The following is a 16,537-nucleotide window of genomic DNA, read 5'->3' as shown; positions in this document are numbered from 1 at the left end:
GAGTAATGAAATTTTCTCACAACAGCTGGAGGTGGAAATTAGTAACCTCGAAGTCACTTTTGACAATTTACTGAATGTGTTGTTGTCATTAAATGTCAATAAAGGGGCTGGCCCTGATTTGATACCGAATTTGTTCCTAAGAGAAAGTGCAGTGTCCTTGTGTGAACCATTAGTATATGTTCTTAATAAATCTCTCCAGACGGGAATTTTCCCGAACAGATGAAAACATTCCTTTGTGTGTCCTATTTTCAAGGCAGGAGATCATAGTGATATCAAAAATTATCGGCCAGTTTGTATTCAGTCAGCCTTATCTAAAGTATTTGAAAAAATGGTTTTGCCAAGTTTGGATAATTGTTTTAGGAACATTATTACGGACAACCAACATGGATTTGTAGGCGGACGTTCTACTCTCACTGACCTCTTTTTGTATATCGATAGTATAGGTACAGCAATGGATGAGGGTTACGAGGTGCACTCTAGATACACCGATTTCAGTAAGGCCTTTGACCTACTAGATCATAATGTCTTAATTACAAAGCTGAGAAACTTTAGTATCACTGGTTCTTTATTAGCTTGGTTTACTTCGTATTTGCAAGGAAGAACATTGCAAGTAAGATCAGCAGGATGTGTTTCTAATGGATTTGAAGCCGTGTCAGGGGTTCCGCAGGGTTCCCATTTGGGTCCTAAGCTTTTTCTGTTGTTGGTAAATGATATTGGTAGGAACTTTAAATCTGAATATCTGATATTTGCAGACGACTTGAAGATATTTAAATGCATTAGGTCAGAATCTGATTGTGAGGGTTTGCAGAGAGACTTGGATTCTTTAGTACATTGGTGCCAGGAAAATAATCTTAGATTGAATGCTTCGAAATGCTCATATATTATTTTTTCACGTAATAAGACCACCAGTGATTTTAAATACAAGATAGGAGATGTGGATTTATCTAGGGTTCAGGTAATTAAGGATTTAGGTGTGTTGCTGGATAGTAAGCTAAGTTTCGTGGACCATTATGATGCCATTATTGCGCGTGCTAATCGGACATTAGGGTTAGTCATCAGAATGTCATACGATTTTAATAATTTGCTTGTAATTGTGAGATTGTTTTTGAGTTATGTTCGTTCATTACTAGAGTATTGTTCAGTGATTTGGAGTCCAAGTTATGAGAATCACAAATATCGAATTGAATCGATTCAAAATAAATTCGTTAGATATCTGCGGTATAGATTAGGTACTAGAGGAATGCAATTGAATTCCAGCCAGGTCATGCAGATGTTTCATTTGCACCATCTAGAGGATCGCAGGCGGTACTTTGACCTTAATTTCGTATTTAAGGTGTTAAATGGTATTATTGTTGCACCTAGCATTCTGGGTCGAATAGATTTTTATGTTCCAGCTAGGAATTTGAGAAGATGTCCCTTGCTATCCGCTAGATCGTGCAATACACGTCATGCAGAAAATATGCCTTTAAATAGAATTGTTTCTAGTGTAAATGAGTTTCCAAATATAGACTTTATGGGAGTCACACTAAATGCTTTTAAAAGGACTATTTCACGTGAATTATTTTAATTTGATTTTAATTTTTTGATGTCGTTAGTTTAATTGTAAGTAATGTAAGTTAACTTGTGTTCAATGTTTAATTTTGACTTTTAATTTTAATTGTAAAATGGAGTTTTCCGTCAATAAATATTAATTTAATATACCGACATATAATATAGCGTAAATTGTAATTAAGAACATTGGATATAATTTATATAGAATATCAAATCATCAATATTATACATAATTATATAGTTATCCATCTTTAAATTTCAATCATTTCTATCAAATTCAATAATTTGTCGACCGAATGAAATTTCAAAAGTAATTTGTCCATTATTTATTTATTAACGGCATCCATTTACAAAAGTTTTAAGAAAGCTGTACTTTATAAACAATAAATTTTAAACTATCTAACATCTCAGAATAATAAACTACAACAAACTTATTTTAAGATACCCTTCAGTTGTTTTTTAAATAAACTAATTTTGAAGACAATACATTAAGGGGTAAATAATAATTCTTTCTTACGAACAAGCCTACTAATCAACTTAAATCTCACAAAAATCTCCCCAAATGCTAAAAATCGATAAAACTCCCATATAAACATATGTATTCCAACAGCGGCTACTCTCATTGTGACGTCGACAGAACGCGATCAGCTGATAGTCGCATGCGCAATATCGTACCTACAACATACAAATAAATAAACAATCATGTCAGCATAATATAGGCCGGACGTTAATTTCTAATGATAAGAGATCTTTATTCTGAAGATAATCTTGCGAAGAGAATTATAAAGCAAAACATTATTTAGGAATATTGGTTGAAGAATCTTAAGACAGTTTTACATTATGCTATTTTCATGCTAGGCAAGAGCCATGCAAGACAGATCATGCAACTGCGCATGCCCACGCACTATTTCCATACAATTCCTGTGCTAGACGAAAAATTAAAACATGTTCTATTTTTCATACTAGTTTGATGCAAGTTTTCAAATTTCATGTTGCCAATATAACAAAATTTACAGTTTAGAATAAAATGTAAGCTTATTTTATAAATTTAAATGTTATTTATTGATAGTAATAATAATTTGTGATTTATACTATAATAAATTTAATGTTGGACTGAAATTTTCAACTGAAATATCTAAAGTTAATAATAAGTTTGGTATATTTCTGTTGTTGTCAATAATGAAAGTGATATCCAAAATTGCACAAAAACGGCTCTGATGTAAAAAGGCTAGGCTAGGCAAGAGATGTGCCATGCAAGACGGACTTGCATAGCCTTGATGTAAAGCTGCTTGTATGCCAACGATCATTATGTACAGCCCTTTAGCAGCTAATGAGACACAACACTGAATCTACAAAAATCTCACCTATATTCATTCAGAATGTCGAATATATACAAACACTGCGTGAATTATTTGTTCAAAAAATACCAGATCCAGAGTTAATCAAAACATAAAAAAATGAAAAGAGGTTTTTTCGAAGTTTACATTTTGAAAAGTTGTTTCTTCTTGTTTTGTTTGTATACTTGAGAGCAATGATACCTATAGGTTTATATTTCTCAAGGTCATATTTTCCCCTTTTTGTGTAAGAGTACTACTAGAATCTGAATGCAGTCTTTAGGGATTTTGCTATTACGAAGACATTATTTAAAATAGCTTTGTGAGTAAAGGGACTCTTGTTACTGTCTTGCTTGTTTTCAAATACTCGCCGAATATACCGTCGTGTCCTGGAGCTTTATTACTTTTTAGCTCTTTTAAAGCTTTTTCTATTTCGAAATCCTTTATATTTGGTAGTACCTCCGATCCCACGTTTTTATTTTTCTTTTGATGTTCTTTGCTGATTCATTAGGCTGGATTTACGAGCTTTACAAGGTTTTGTAGAAGTCTTCGACTATTTCTGTTGTTTAAGCGAGATCAAAGAAATTTTCTTTCAAAATTTATATTGTAGGTACACAGTAGTACACATTATACATACAACCAGTAATTTCTATTCTGTATACATCGTCGGCAAATTGGCTTCTTGTTAAAAGAATTTTCGTGACTGGATATGTTAATCTATGATAAACATATATGGTTGCATGATTTTCGGAAACAGATTATAATACATAAAAGTGTAAAAAAATTGAACTAACTGGTATTTATATTTTAATTATTTATAATATACAGTAACCGCCACCCTACTAGATACATAGGAAGATACATAGGAACATTGAGCTATTACAGTCCTGGACCCTTCACTTCTTGCAATTTTTATTGCAAGTGGTTGCTTATGTCTAGTGGCGTTTAGAACGTCAGAAAATGTATAGAAACTGAATATTAACATAGATAGTTGACAAATAATAGATAAGCTGTATGTGACGTTTATAGTTGTCATTTTGTTAAAGTTGTAAAAGTTTTAAAGTATTGTAATATTCTCAGGGCTGGATTTACAAATGGGCTGAATGGGCTATAGGTCAGGGCGTCATAATTCAGGGGTCGGCAAATGTTGGTAAAAAAGTAAAAAATGGCAGGGGGGAAGGCGGAAAATTGTGAATAGCTCAGGGCGGCAAATCTTCAAATCCGCCTCTGAATATTCTTGGTGTTTGAATAAAGTTATTTTAAAGCAGAGTAACAATACTATTAATTAATATATTTTTTTTTATGGAGAGACAAATATTTTTAATAGTTTCTTGACAGTAACATGACAGGGATGAAAGTCACATCTGAGAACGGACCGGACACCCATAAGCATAGCAATTAGGTACCTATCTGTGTACCTAGTAGCGTGGCGCTTACTGTATAATATATAAGATATAATATAATAATTGTTAATTAATACACATTTTGTTTTCAGTGGAAGATTGTGAAAGAAACGATGGATCTCCAGAAAAACCTTACTACATGTCCAAGAGTCTAATGAAAATATTTGGAAAGAAGAACAAAATAGATTAAATTAATTGTAAGGCAGTATTTACAATTTTACCTGTAAGAATATCTGTGATATAAGTAAATACAGTAGATACGAACCTTTAGACTATGACGAATGCCAAAAAAGATAAAATTGAAAAGATTAATCAAATGTATAATATATTTTAGAGTGTGTAATTGTAATGTTTTTAAAAAATGTATTTTATATTGTTATTTTGTCTTTTTTTGCTTAGACCTATTTTATCTCTAATTTACAATCGCAATTTGTTAATAGTAAAAATTAAGAGTTACAATGGAAGACATTGAAAAAAAAACTAGAGGCAACATAATTTCATTTAACACGTAATACGCGCAAAACAAGAAGATAAAACATGGCAACGAAGACAAATAATATTGTCTCGCCGCTGAGAGAAAACAGATCCATACCCTGGCCCATAAAAAATAAGAAATAGATAAAATAGTCATCAAAACCACAAAGAAAAAATACCAACATGAAATGTAGACAAGAAGAAATGCTGGACGCCCACAATCAGATATGTTGAGAAGGATAACTCTGTTACTCCAGTGAATAAGTGGTTAAGTCGATTTTTTGCCAAAATTGGTTAAGTGCACCAATGGGTGCAGAATGACTTCTCAGATGTTGTGAATAAGTAGTTAAGCTGTGAGCGGACTCTAGCCAAAGTTATACGTATGTGTATCTTTGTCCATCTTTCAAATTAATGTACTATTTAGATTAAGTCGACTTACCTAAAAACTTAATAAAATAATATCTTAGGAAATAAATGGTTAAATTGACCTGCCCAGTTATGACCAATAATCGTTTACTGTGCTTAACAGGTTAACTCGAGTTGACGTCTTTTGGTCCACTCTGGCCACTGTGCGTAACTGGTTAACTATAATAGTTATAGTTATTACATCACGACGTTTTATGACTAATTTACAATCTAAAGCAGATATATCTTGTCATTTCCCACATACTAGAGCCACTATTGTCGAAATCGAACTAATAAAAAATTTACCGTCCAATTTGACTATTTTAAAAATGTTTGATTTGTATAAGGAAGGACGAGCATCTTCTGCTTGCCTAACTATTTACACTAAAATCTTTCGTGATTTAAGTTTGGATTTTAAAAAACCAAAGCAGCACACGTCACAAACGTGACAATTTTAATGTACAAATTAAATTGTCCTCAGAAGGAGAAACTAAAACCCAATTAATAGCCGAAAGAGACGAACATCATAGCACGGCCCAATTTGCTTATGAGCAGAAAAATCAAGACAAAGCAATTGCTAAAGAAAATCAATCGAAAGGAGTTTATGCATTTGACTTGCAACAGTGCCTGCCTACTCCTTACCTTAGAACCTCAGTTTCTTTCCACAAGAGGCAGCTGTGGAGCTTTAACCTCACGGTGCATGGCATGAACTCTACAATGACACCAATATTGTCCAAGAAATTAAATCGCAGCGACTATGATGGACAGGCCACGTGCACAGACTTCATAACGAGACACTTACAAGACTGGTATGGGAGGAGATTTCCACAGGCAAAAGACCACTCGGACGTCCCAGTATACGATGGACCGATAACATCTAAGCAGATCTCCGAAAAATGAACATCCCATTTGACCCTAGGTTGATGGAAGACCAAACAAATTAGAAGAAAGTTGTACAGTCAGCCAGGACCCACCCAGGGTTGTAGCGCTACGTGATGATGATGCATGACATGGTAACAGAGAATCAGCCAAAGCAACTTGCTATTTGCCTTAATAATTTTTAACACACTTGCTTTATGGAAAAACCGAAGTAAAATTTTATTTAGATACATGTGGTGGTCAGATTAAAAATAATGTCGTTGCATTAATGTTTCTTAATTTTGTTAATCAAAAAGCAAACCTGAAGGTCCACCACAAAATTTTGGTTATTTGTCATACGCATAGGGAGTGTGATACTGACCACTCCGTTATTGAAAGGGCCAGGAAAAAACAATCTTTTTTTTTTTTTTTGGGAGGTGGGAATCTTCTTAAGACCGTCTGGGAAGGTGTCTCAGGTGTGTCGGATTCAGCCCGTCCTATCTCTATCTTGCCGGGCCGCCTACCGACTAAACCCACCTCCTCTTTCTCCAGCCGGCGGGTCCGGAACCGCTCTTAGCGAGCATATCTGACCCGTCGACCTTACTCATAGCTCCCCTCCGGCACTCCCAGCATGTATACCACGGATTAGCCGGCCGCCTGGCCGCCCCCCGCCCCCGCGCGCCTAACCAGACTGGTCGCCGCGCGCGGGGTAGTGGGGCAGCCAGGACGCCACCCAAACCAAGATGGAACCAACCAAAGAATGCCAGTTGACAGCTACGAGCAACTCCAATCATTCATGCTTTCATCTATGCACGCCTTCTCATCCACCCATTCAGTCACTCACTCTGATATTAAGATGGGACAGTCTGTGTAGGTCGGATGTAAAAGGTCCTTCCCCACTGACTGCCCCACAACTATACGAACAAATATAACATAAGAAAAAGAAACAAGAATAAAAGAGCTGAGGGAGAAAAAGAGAAAATAAAAGAAAGAGAAACAGAGAATAGAAGGAAAAGATAGAGAACATGAACAGGAAAAAGTATAAAGTGAAAATAAAAGAACGGTAAGAGTTAAAAATAAAATTAAATAAATTAATTAATAAAATCCGATAAAATAATAATAATAAACAGATAAAATCAGCTAAAAAGTAAAATAGATAAAATTAAATAGGCAGTCAGCGTGGTTAGGGTGTATAGGGTCCTCCCCCGCTGACTACCAACCACAACACAAACGATTTTATTTTTAAATAAATAATATGATATGTAATATGGGTCATCCCGCATGTAGTCGTCTCTCTTTTTCTTCTTTGTGCTTCATGGTTTTTGTGACAAAAGCAATGAACAAGTCGAAGTCCCTCTTGCTTCCGATAATTCTATCCATGAGCTCTTGTGGCTCACCTAGAGGAGACCCCAGATCCAGCTGCAGCTCAGTTCTCCCCGCACGATATGCAGGGCACACGAATACGACATGCCGCGCGTCATCCACCACCCCACACCCAGGACATAGATCATCCACCGTTTTCCTTATACGGAAGGTGTAATTCCTGAACGATCCATGTCCCGTCAAGAACTGTGTGAAGTAGTAGTTGACGCGACGATGTCGGCACTCGTACCACTTCACTACATCCGGAATCAGACATCTCGTCCAGGCAGCCTTTCCGACTTCAGTTGCCCATTCCCTCTGCCACATCTCCAAGCTCCTCTTTCTTTCTTGTGTCCCTGAACCAATTGCCCCGTTGCCCCTCTGATGCATTCGGACCCTTTCTCTGGCCAGGATGTGCACCGGCACAGACCCAGCCACCACTTGTAAGGCAATGGTTGAAACGGTTCTGTACGCGCTGCACACCCTGATCAGAGGTTTCCTCTGTGCTCTAAGAAGCATGTCTCTGTATTTGGCCATCTCTAGAACCTCGTGCCACACTGGGGCCCCGTATAGTAAGATGGACATGATTGATTGTAACATTACTACTCGTTTTTGTGATCCAGGACCCCCTATATTTGGCATTAATTTGTTTAGTGTGGAGGTCCTTTCTTCCGCCTTCCGACATGCCTCTTCTATGTGTGGTCCGAATTTCATTTTGTCATCAAAAGTTATTCCTAAGTATTTAACTGTTTTCTGGGGTCTTATTACAGAGTCTTTGTACTGGAATAATATATTTTCTCTATATCTCGGTCCCCTCAAGATTATCGCTTCCGTTTTCTCTACTGCTAGTTTTAGATCATTTTCTTCTATCCATTCCGCGGTTCTTTTTATTGCTCGGTTTACTTTTTCTATTATGCCCCAATCATTTTCGACCAGTAAGGCCAGGTCGTCCGCGTATGCAATCGCCCTTACTCCTCTCTCCGTGTTTACTTCTAGTACCCCGTTATATAATATATTCCACAGTGAGGGTCCCAGGACTGACCCCTGGGGTACACCCGCGGTCATTTTCAACTTCTTTTTCTTGGATATACATACGGTTCTTTCAGATAGGTAGTCCTTTATTATGTTGGACACATACTCCGGAGCCCCACTCTCGACTATTCTGTCTATAATGAGGCCCCAGTTTGCCGAGTTGAAAGCGTTTTTAATGTCCAATAGAACAAGGACCACCCACTTTTTTTTGCTTACTCTAGTCGTGTCCCTTATCCAGGCCGCGGCATCGACTGCCGATCGGCCTTTTCTAAATCCATATTGCTGGTTTGATAGCACTCTCTCATCTTCCAACACGCTCTCCAGCCTCTTCTTGATAAGCGCCTCATAGAACTTACCAAGGCAGTCTAGGAGGCATATTGGCCGATAAGAGGATGCCGAATCGGGGGTTTCCCAGGTTTTAGGAGCAGAACTAGGTTCGCTTCCTTTAGGTCTTTGGGAAACTCTTGTTTCTGCAGTAGGTCGTTGCATATTCTTCTGATCAAACCTGGTTTCTCCGTTGCTACTATCTTGATTGCCTCTGGTGGCAGCCCGTCAGGGCCGGGAGCTTTCCCTATCTTCATCTCTTGACCAGCGGTTTTTATTTCCTCTTCTGTGAACTCCTCCACCATATTTGGAAATATTTTTATAAAATTCTGGATGTCTTTGGTTGGAAAGAGGAGTTCAGCCGATTCCATCCGCTGGTCCTCATCCAATTTATATGGGGCGATTATTTTTAGGGCCTTCATGGTTATCTTGTAGGCATCGCCCCATACATCTTCGTCCAACGGTTTTATAAGGACCTGCCACTTTTCCTTTTTTTCCTGTTTTATTTTTTTATTTAATTCTTTCTTTAATTCCTTGTATATTTCTTTGAGCTCGAGGCTGCCCTGGCTTCTCGTATAATTCCTGCGAGCTCTGAGGCATCTCTCCCGTAGACCTTCAATCTCATCCGTCCACCAATAGGGGGATTTTTTATCATTCTTTTTCTTCACGGTGGCCAACTTTGCTGCATCTTTTAGTGCTCTTTTTAGTTGGCCAAGGTCAGAAATCTCTTCCTCGTTGATCTTTCTGACCTCCGATAGGTACGTGGTTTTGTTAAAATAGATGTCAGTGTGTCCTATCGACCGTCTTATTCCCCCCTTCACCTTAATTTCGTACCTAATGTATCGGTGGTGGGTAAACAGCTGGTCGTCGAGGACATCCCAGTCGTGTATTCTGCGGGATAGCCCTTCACTTGCTAATGTTACATCGATGTGTGTCTGGCTGGCCCCTCTCACAAAAGTTGGTTTGTTGTTGTTCAGAACTTGGAGGCCAGCCTGGGCTATCCATTCATTCCAGAGTTCCCCCTTTTTATCATTTATGGGGGAACCCCACAACCTTGACTTCGCGTTGATGTCCCCGGCAACGATGACGTCTTTTTCGTTTGTAGCGGCACTCATTATTTCGTCTACTATGCTTTGGTATCTCTGCATAGGGATGTTCGGAGATACGTAGCATGCCAGAAGGCTAAAGTCCCTCAGTTTAATGAGGATATGATTTCCGCCCCTGACAATACCCCGCACTCCTAGATCCCTATTTCTAATGAGCACCGCCACATTTTTTCCGTTGTCTTGTACCCATCCACCTTCCGAGGTTATCTTTTTGTTCGGTTCGGGGACGATGAGCAGGTCAGATTCTAGCATGCAGGCTTTTGCGTTGACAAGGTCATGTGCTCTTCGAGCCCTGCCCACATTCACCTGCAATATCCGTATACCAGGTTGATCCTTGAGGTCCGTTTGGTTCAGTTCCCGAGAGTCGCCCCTACATCGGATTCTCCATTTTTAATAAATTTAAAATTATTAAAATTTGATATAAATAAAATGAATAAATAGATAAAAAAGTATAAATAAAATTGACTAATAAATAAATATAAATAAATAAAAATATAGATAAAATAGTTAATAATATAAATAAATAAATAAATAAATAAATAAAATATATACCCTAGGTGGGCTGTATATGGGCCCACCTTAGGAAAAAACAATCTAAATAAATCATCTTAACGACTGGATACAAGTAATCAGAATTGCTAAACAGAAGAATAATCCCTTTGAAATTTTAATGATGTTGAAAGATAATTTCTTCGATTCCAATTCACTTGTGACGAAACATGACCCTTAAATTATCAAGATTATTAAAAAACTTGATAATGATGGCGAGATGTTTCTGTGGAAACCACTCCAATGGCTTCAATATGTTAAAGCGGCGCCCAAATTTCATTTAGATGCTCATTAAAACAAGAACATCTTTTTAAAACAATAAATTTTGCTCATAGAAGACGTCCAACTATATTATTTTGTTTACCTAACATTAACACGGAATGAGTGTCGATAGCTACAGACAAGAAAAAAGACTTATTATTGCCTTTAATAGATCTTTCATTCCATGCATTTTATCAAAATCTGAAACCGAAAAAGGATGTCGCCAATGATCCTGAGCTGGAGGAATTGGATCCTGACAAAGATATACAACCTAATTCAGAATAAATGTTTTTTAAACTATAAAATTGTTTTTGTTAAATTTTAAATAAATAAATATTCTTTTTAAAGTCATTAAACCGAAAAATAAAATACATAGATTAAATTATTTTCAATTAACATATTGGGTGAATAACTGGATAAGTCGACGGTGAATAAATGGTTAAGTCTCATATCTTCTCATATCTCATTAACCTAATCACTTACCTAGCAGTTACAAAATGAGATCAATAATATGTTTGTATTCTATCTTAATTTTATGTAAAGTTTTAGCATTCCATCTTATAAAATCGATTTATGACATGTTGTCAAAATTTGTAAGTCGTCTCCTGAAAACTATTCAAAATTGACCCACTTATTCACTGGAGTAACAGAACTAACTGGACACCACTATGGCCCAGGTGTGTAGAGGAAGACCCAGAAGAAGATAGATGGATGATGTAGAAGAAGATATAAGAGCAGTTAATGTGAACGACTGGAAATTTCAGTGCAAGGACAGGAAGAAATGGAAAAGAATCACGACAACAGCAAAGACACACAGCAAACTATAAATGACTGAGGAGTAATCCACCTCACCCAAGAATAGGACTTTGAACGCCATGGCATCAGCTATAATCCCTAAGGATTGTAATGCTTAATGAATAAATGAATGAATGATACAGTTGAGTCCGCGAATCTTTACCCGTGCGTCATCATTTAAATCATACGAAATAAGTCGATGTTAAGTTGGTAATTGAAATTTACTAAACGTAACAGCAAGTCACTTACTGTCACTTGCTGTTGCGTTTAATAAATTTCAATTTCCGATTTATCATCGGCTTATTTCGTATGCTTTAAATGATGGCGCACGGGTAAAGATTCGTGGACAACTGTATGTTGTACGATCACTGAATAGTTTACACCTTAATTTTTATATTGTAATACTGTAAAATTGCAGTGTAGTACGGATTTGATAAATGTCAAAGTAAAAAAATTTCAAAAAGTCAATTACGTTCTTTAAAGGTAAAATATTGCAAAACCTCTAAATTTTAAACAACCGCTTGGATTGACATGAAATTTGGCAAACACATAGCTAACAAGTCAAAGAAAAAAAGTGATATTGTGCCGATGTGTGCTGTTGCCCTAGGGGTGAGTTTCACCCCCTTTTGGGGATGAAAAATATATGTTTGAAATAAGTCCGGAAATGGATAAAATTACTAATTCTAAGCAACTTTTGTTCTATAAAGTTTTTTCACCAAGTTAATAATTTTCGAGTTATTTGCGAGAAAATATGTTATTTTTTCTACAAAATAACCACGTTTTTAGACGGTTTTTCGCAAATAACTCAAAAAGTAAGTATTTGGTCAAAAAAAATTCTTATCAAAAATATAACACGTAAAAAAGTGAAAAACATAGTGTATATGTTAGGTCACTATACCTAGTAAAAGCAGAGTTATAGCTAATGAAAAATAGGTTCATATTCGTCAAATTCCAAATCGAATATTTTAATGTGTCATAACAACACAACGAAGCACTTTTTTTTGGGGAAAACTCATTTTAATTGTTTTAAAGTGTTTAAAAAATGCTTATTTTTGTTTTTTAAAAAAGTTTTTTAGCATCAAAAGTAAACAAGTTACGCTCAAAATAAAGTTGGTCACTTTTTTTTTGGTAAGAAATCTGGAAAATCACCCCCTAATTAGCATTTCAAATGAACTTATTTGTTACCACTTCACAAGTTTTTTACTCGCGTATGTATTGATCATATGATCTGTAAGTTTCATCGGTTCAAAGTCCTTATTTTTTAAAGAGCTTTAGTTAAAAGGGCTTGAACGAGTCACTTATCACCAGTGTATGCAAATTTAGAAACACCTTAACCAACTTTTGTCTTACAGAAAAACAAAAAAATACAAAATATTCAGAAAAGTAAAGCCGACTTTTTTTATTGTATAAGATTTTTGGCATCTCTAACAATTTTTAAGTTATTTTGAAAAAAGCATTTTTTTTTTAAATTTAAATTTTTAAAAATTTTATTTTAAAACCAATTTTTTTCAAAAATAAGCACTTTGAATCGATGAAACTTACAGATCATATAAACACAACATAACCAAAGTAACTTGTGAAGCGGTAACGATAAATTTCATTTAAGTTGCTAATTTGGGGGTGATTTTAATGATTTTTTTTTTGCCAAAACAAAAGGGACCAACTTTATTTTGAGCGTAACTTGCTTACATTTGATACTAGAATGTTTTTTATAAAAGCAGAAATAAAGCTTTTTTTAAACACTTTGAAAAAGTTGTAATGTGTTTTCCCCAAGAATGCTTCATTATTTGGATATTTCACATTGAATTATTCTATTTGGAATTTTTCGAATATGAATCTATTTTTCATTAGCTATAACTCTGCTTCTGCTAGGTATAGAGACCTAATATATACACCGTTTTTTTCACTTTTTTATAGGCTATAGTTTTGCTAAGACTATTTTTTTCGACAAAATGTTTACGTTTTGGGTTATTTGCGAAAAACCGTCTAAAAACGTAGTTATTTTGTTTAAAAATGAACATATTCACTTGCAAATAACCCGAAAAGTATTGATTTGGTAAAAAACTCGGTAGAACAAAAGTTGCTTAAAATTAGTCAGTTTATCCATTTCGGGACTTGTCTTGGACATATATTTTTTCACCCCCGAGATGGGGTGAAATTCACCCCCAGGGCAAAAGCACACATCGGCACCATATCACTTTTTTTCTTTGACATGTTAGCTATGCGTATGCCAAATTTTATGTCAATCCAAGCGGTTCTTTAAAATTTACAGCAAAAACTGTGAAAGAATGTACTACAATGCTTGTCAAAAATTTCGAGAATGTTGAAAAATAAAATAAAACCATCACAAACTACTCCAAAATGATTAGAACACATTTGAATGATCCGCAAAAAGCAAGAACAATTGCCAAACTCGAAGAAGGTTGGTCCCTCAGGCAAGTTGCTGCAGATTTGATCGTGAACCATATGTGCACATGGAAAATTAAACAAAGATGGGATAATTTTCACTCTATATCACGGTTGGGCGGTTCAAGAGGGCAGAAGATCTCCACAGATCAACAGGATGAAACGTTAGTAGATTATTTGAATTATTTGAGAGAATCTCCTTTAGCCGCAGCTCAAAAAGCTGGCGAAGAGACAGCGTTTTCGGGCAGTATTTGCACTACACATAGAAGAATTAAAGCAAGTTGACTGATAAATTGTGCAGCTGCAAGGAAACCTTTTTTGACTGACGATCATGAAGAGAACTTTTGTTCTAGGGTTGCATTTTCCGATGAAAAAGTATTTCAGTCATATAAAAATAGCCGAGTAAGAGTTTATAGGCCGAGAAATCATAGGTATGATGAACAATATACGCATCATTTAAGAACTAGGCGAGGATTCTCGGTCAACGTATGGGGATGGATAAGTGCTGTAGGCCCGGCCGTTTGTTACCGTATAAAAGAAAAGTTAACAGGATTACACTACAAACATATTCTTAAGAACGCAATGTTGCCATCGGTAATCCAGATATTCCCCAACAACGACTTTATCTTCCAACATGACAATTGCCCGGTGCATACGAGTAGAATATCGAGAATAGCTGGAAGAAACTCATGTTAATGTTCTTCCGTGGCCTTCCCGGAGTGAAGAAACGGTAACAAAGAAACTAAATGAAAGAAACCTTAGACCCCGGAATAGAATTGAATTATGGGAAGTAATTAAGCAGGCACAGGAAGAGCTTGTTGACTATGTTGCAGAAGACTGCAAAGTTGTATTGACAATAAGGGGGCTTCCACCAAATATTAATTATTGTTTATTATTTGTCATTGTTTATTATTCTATAAAATATATTTAAAATAAAATGGATATTTTAAAACCAGACTTCTTTATTTTCGGTATTAAGACCATAATCCATTCTATTCAAAAAAAACTTCTTTCTATACTACACATTTTGTTAAATTTTGTAAAATACAGGGTGTCCCGAAAAGATTGGTCATATATTATACCACACATTCTGGGGTCAAAAATAGTTTGATTGAACCTAACTTACCTTAGTACAAATGTGCTCATAAAAAAAGTTACAGCCTTTTAAAGCTACAAAATGAAAATTTATTTTTTTCAGTATATCGAAAACTATTAGAGATTTTTTATTGAAAATGGACATGTATCATTCTTATGGCAGGAACATCTTAAAACAAAATTATAGTGAAGTTTGTCCACTCCATAAAAATTTTATGGGGGTTTTGTTCCCTTAAATCCCCCAAACTTTTGTGTACGTTCCAATTAACTCATTATTGTGGTACCATTAGTTAAACACAGTGTTTTTAAAACTTTTTTGCCTCCTAGTCGTTTTTTGACAAGTCACCTTTTATCGAGATATGGCTTCTTTTTTCTAAAAATGTATGTAAATTATAAATAAATTTATAAAATATTAACAGGTCTCTATAATCGGACTTAACCACATACAAATATGTGGTGGATTCGACAAATATTCAAAATATGTCGATAAACACTGGCTTATCGAAAAAGTACTAAGAGGTAAAAAGTTTTAAAAATATTGTGTTTAACTAATGGTGCCACAATAATAATTTATTTGGAACGTACAGAAAAGTAGGGGGGGGTGGGGTTTAAAAGAAAAAACCCCATAAAATATTTATGGGGTGCACAAATTTCATTTTAATTTCTTTAAGATGTTGCTGCAAATGACACATGTCCATTTTCAATAAAAAATCTCGAAGAGTTTTCGATATATGAAACAAAGTCGATTTTCATTTTGTAACTTCAAAGGGCTGTAACTTTTTCTGTGTGCACTATTGTATATAGGTAAGTGAGGTTCAATCAACCTATTTTTGACCCCAGAATCTGTGGTATAATTTATGACTAATCTTTTCGGGACACCCTGTATATTTATATTATTTTGATTTTTTAATTTTAATCAACCTATTCAAGGTACACCACTGGTAACGTCACTTTGACGTAAAAGGAGCGTTTAAACGAGGTAAAATAAAAAAAATCAGCTCCTAGATACGTAAGCCTGTAAACTATTCAATGAACGTAACTGTATATTATCAACAACCAAATTGGGACAAAAATCAGAAAAAGAAACTCAAATTGGGACAAAAATCAGAACTCAAAGAAAAATGCATAGAGATTGAAATATCACAAACAAAACACATTTGGTATATAAAAGGAGGTCATGAATATCTCAGAAACATTCAAGAAGAAAAATGAATAACCATTTTCAATTTCGTTGCAAAACGAAAATACAGCCGAACCATATTCCAGTCCAATCAGAGAGTGCTGCAAGCACCTCTACCGGTTTCGAAACTTATTGGTCTCTCATCAGGAGGCACATATTTATGCTGCTCTCCATGATCCAACCAAAACAAACCCCAGCGTGCAGTCCCGAATTGCAACGAACGAAATGGCATAGATGCCCTAGCGGCAACTGCTAGCAAAAGACTAAGTTTTCACTCTAATGGCATATAACATATCCCACCAGAATGAAAACAATGGGAACCTTCTCTGGTTACACCTCCGAGGCTTCTACAATTTGCAAGCCATACGGATGCTGAGACTAAGGAAGATGAGGGAATTCTAC

General features: G+C 35.7%; 1 protein-coding gene across 3 annotated transcripts in view; it reads left to right on the top strand.

Moving 5' to 3' along the window:
* Positions 1-4,667, top strand: part of LOC114334057 (choline transporter-like 2) — a 257,905-nt gene extending 253,238 nt beyond the window's left edge. For all 3 annotated transcript variants that reach the window (XM_028284063.2, XM_028284065.2, XM_028284064.2), the window contains one exon: positions 4,381-4,667. In XM_028284063.2, coding sequence (XP_028139864.1) covers positions 4,381-4,478 — 98 coding nt within the window. In that variant the 3' untranslated portion in view covers positions 4,479-4,667. The remainder of the gene's footprint in view (positions 1-4,380) is intronic.
* Positions 4,668-16,537: the final 11,870 nt, after the last annotated feature.

Source organism: Diabrotica virgifera, chromosome 1, assembly GCF_917563875.1.
Source record: "Diabrotica virgifera virgifera chromosome 1, PGI_DIABVI_V3a".
NCBI classification, from domain to species: Eukaryota; Metazoa; Arthropoda; class Insecta; order Coleoptera; family Chrysomelidae; genus Diabrotica; species Diabrotica virgifera.
Note: the sequence above shows the minus strand (reverse complement) of the source record. Positions and strands in the feature narration are given on the sequence as shown.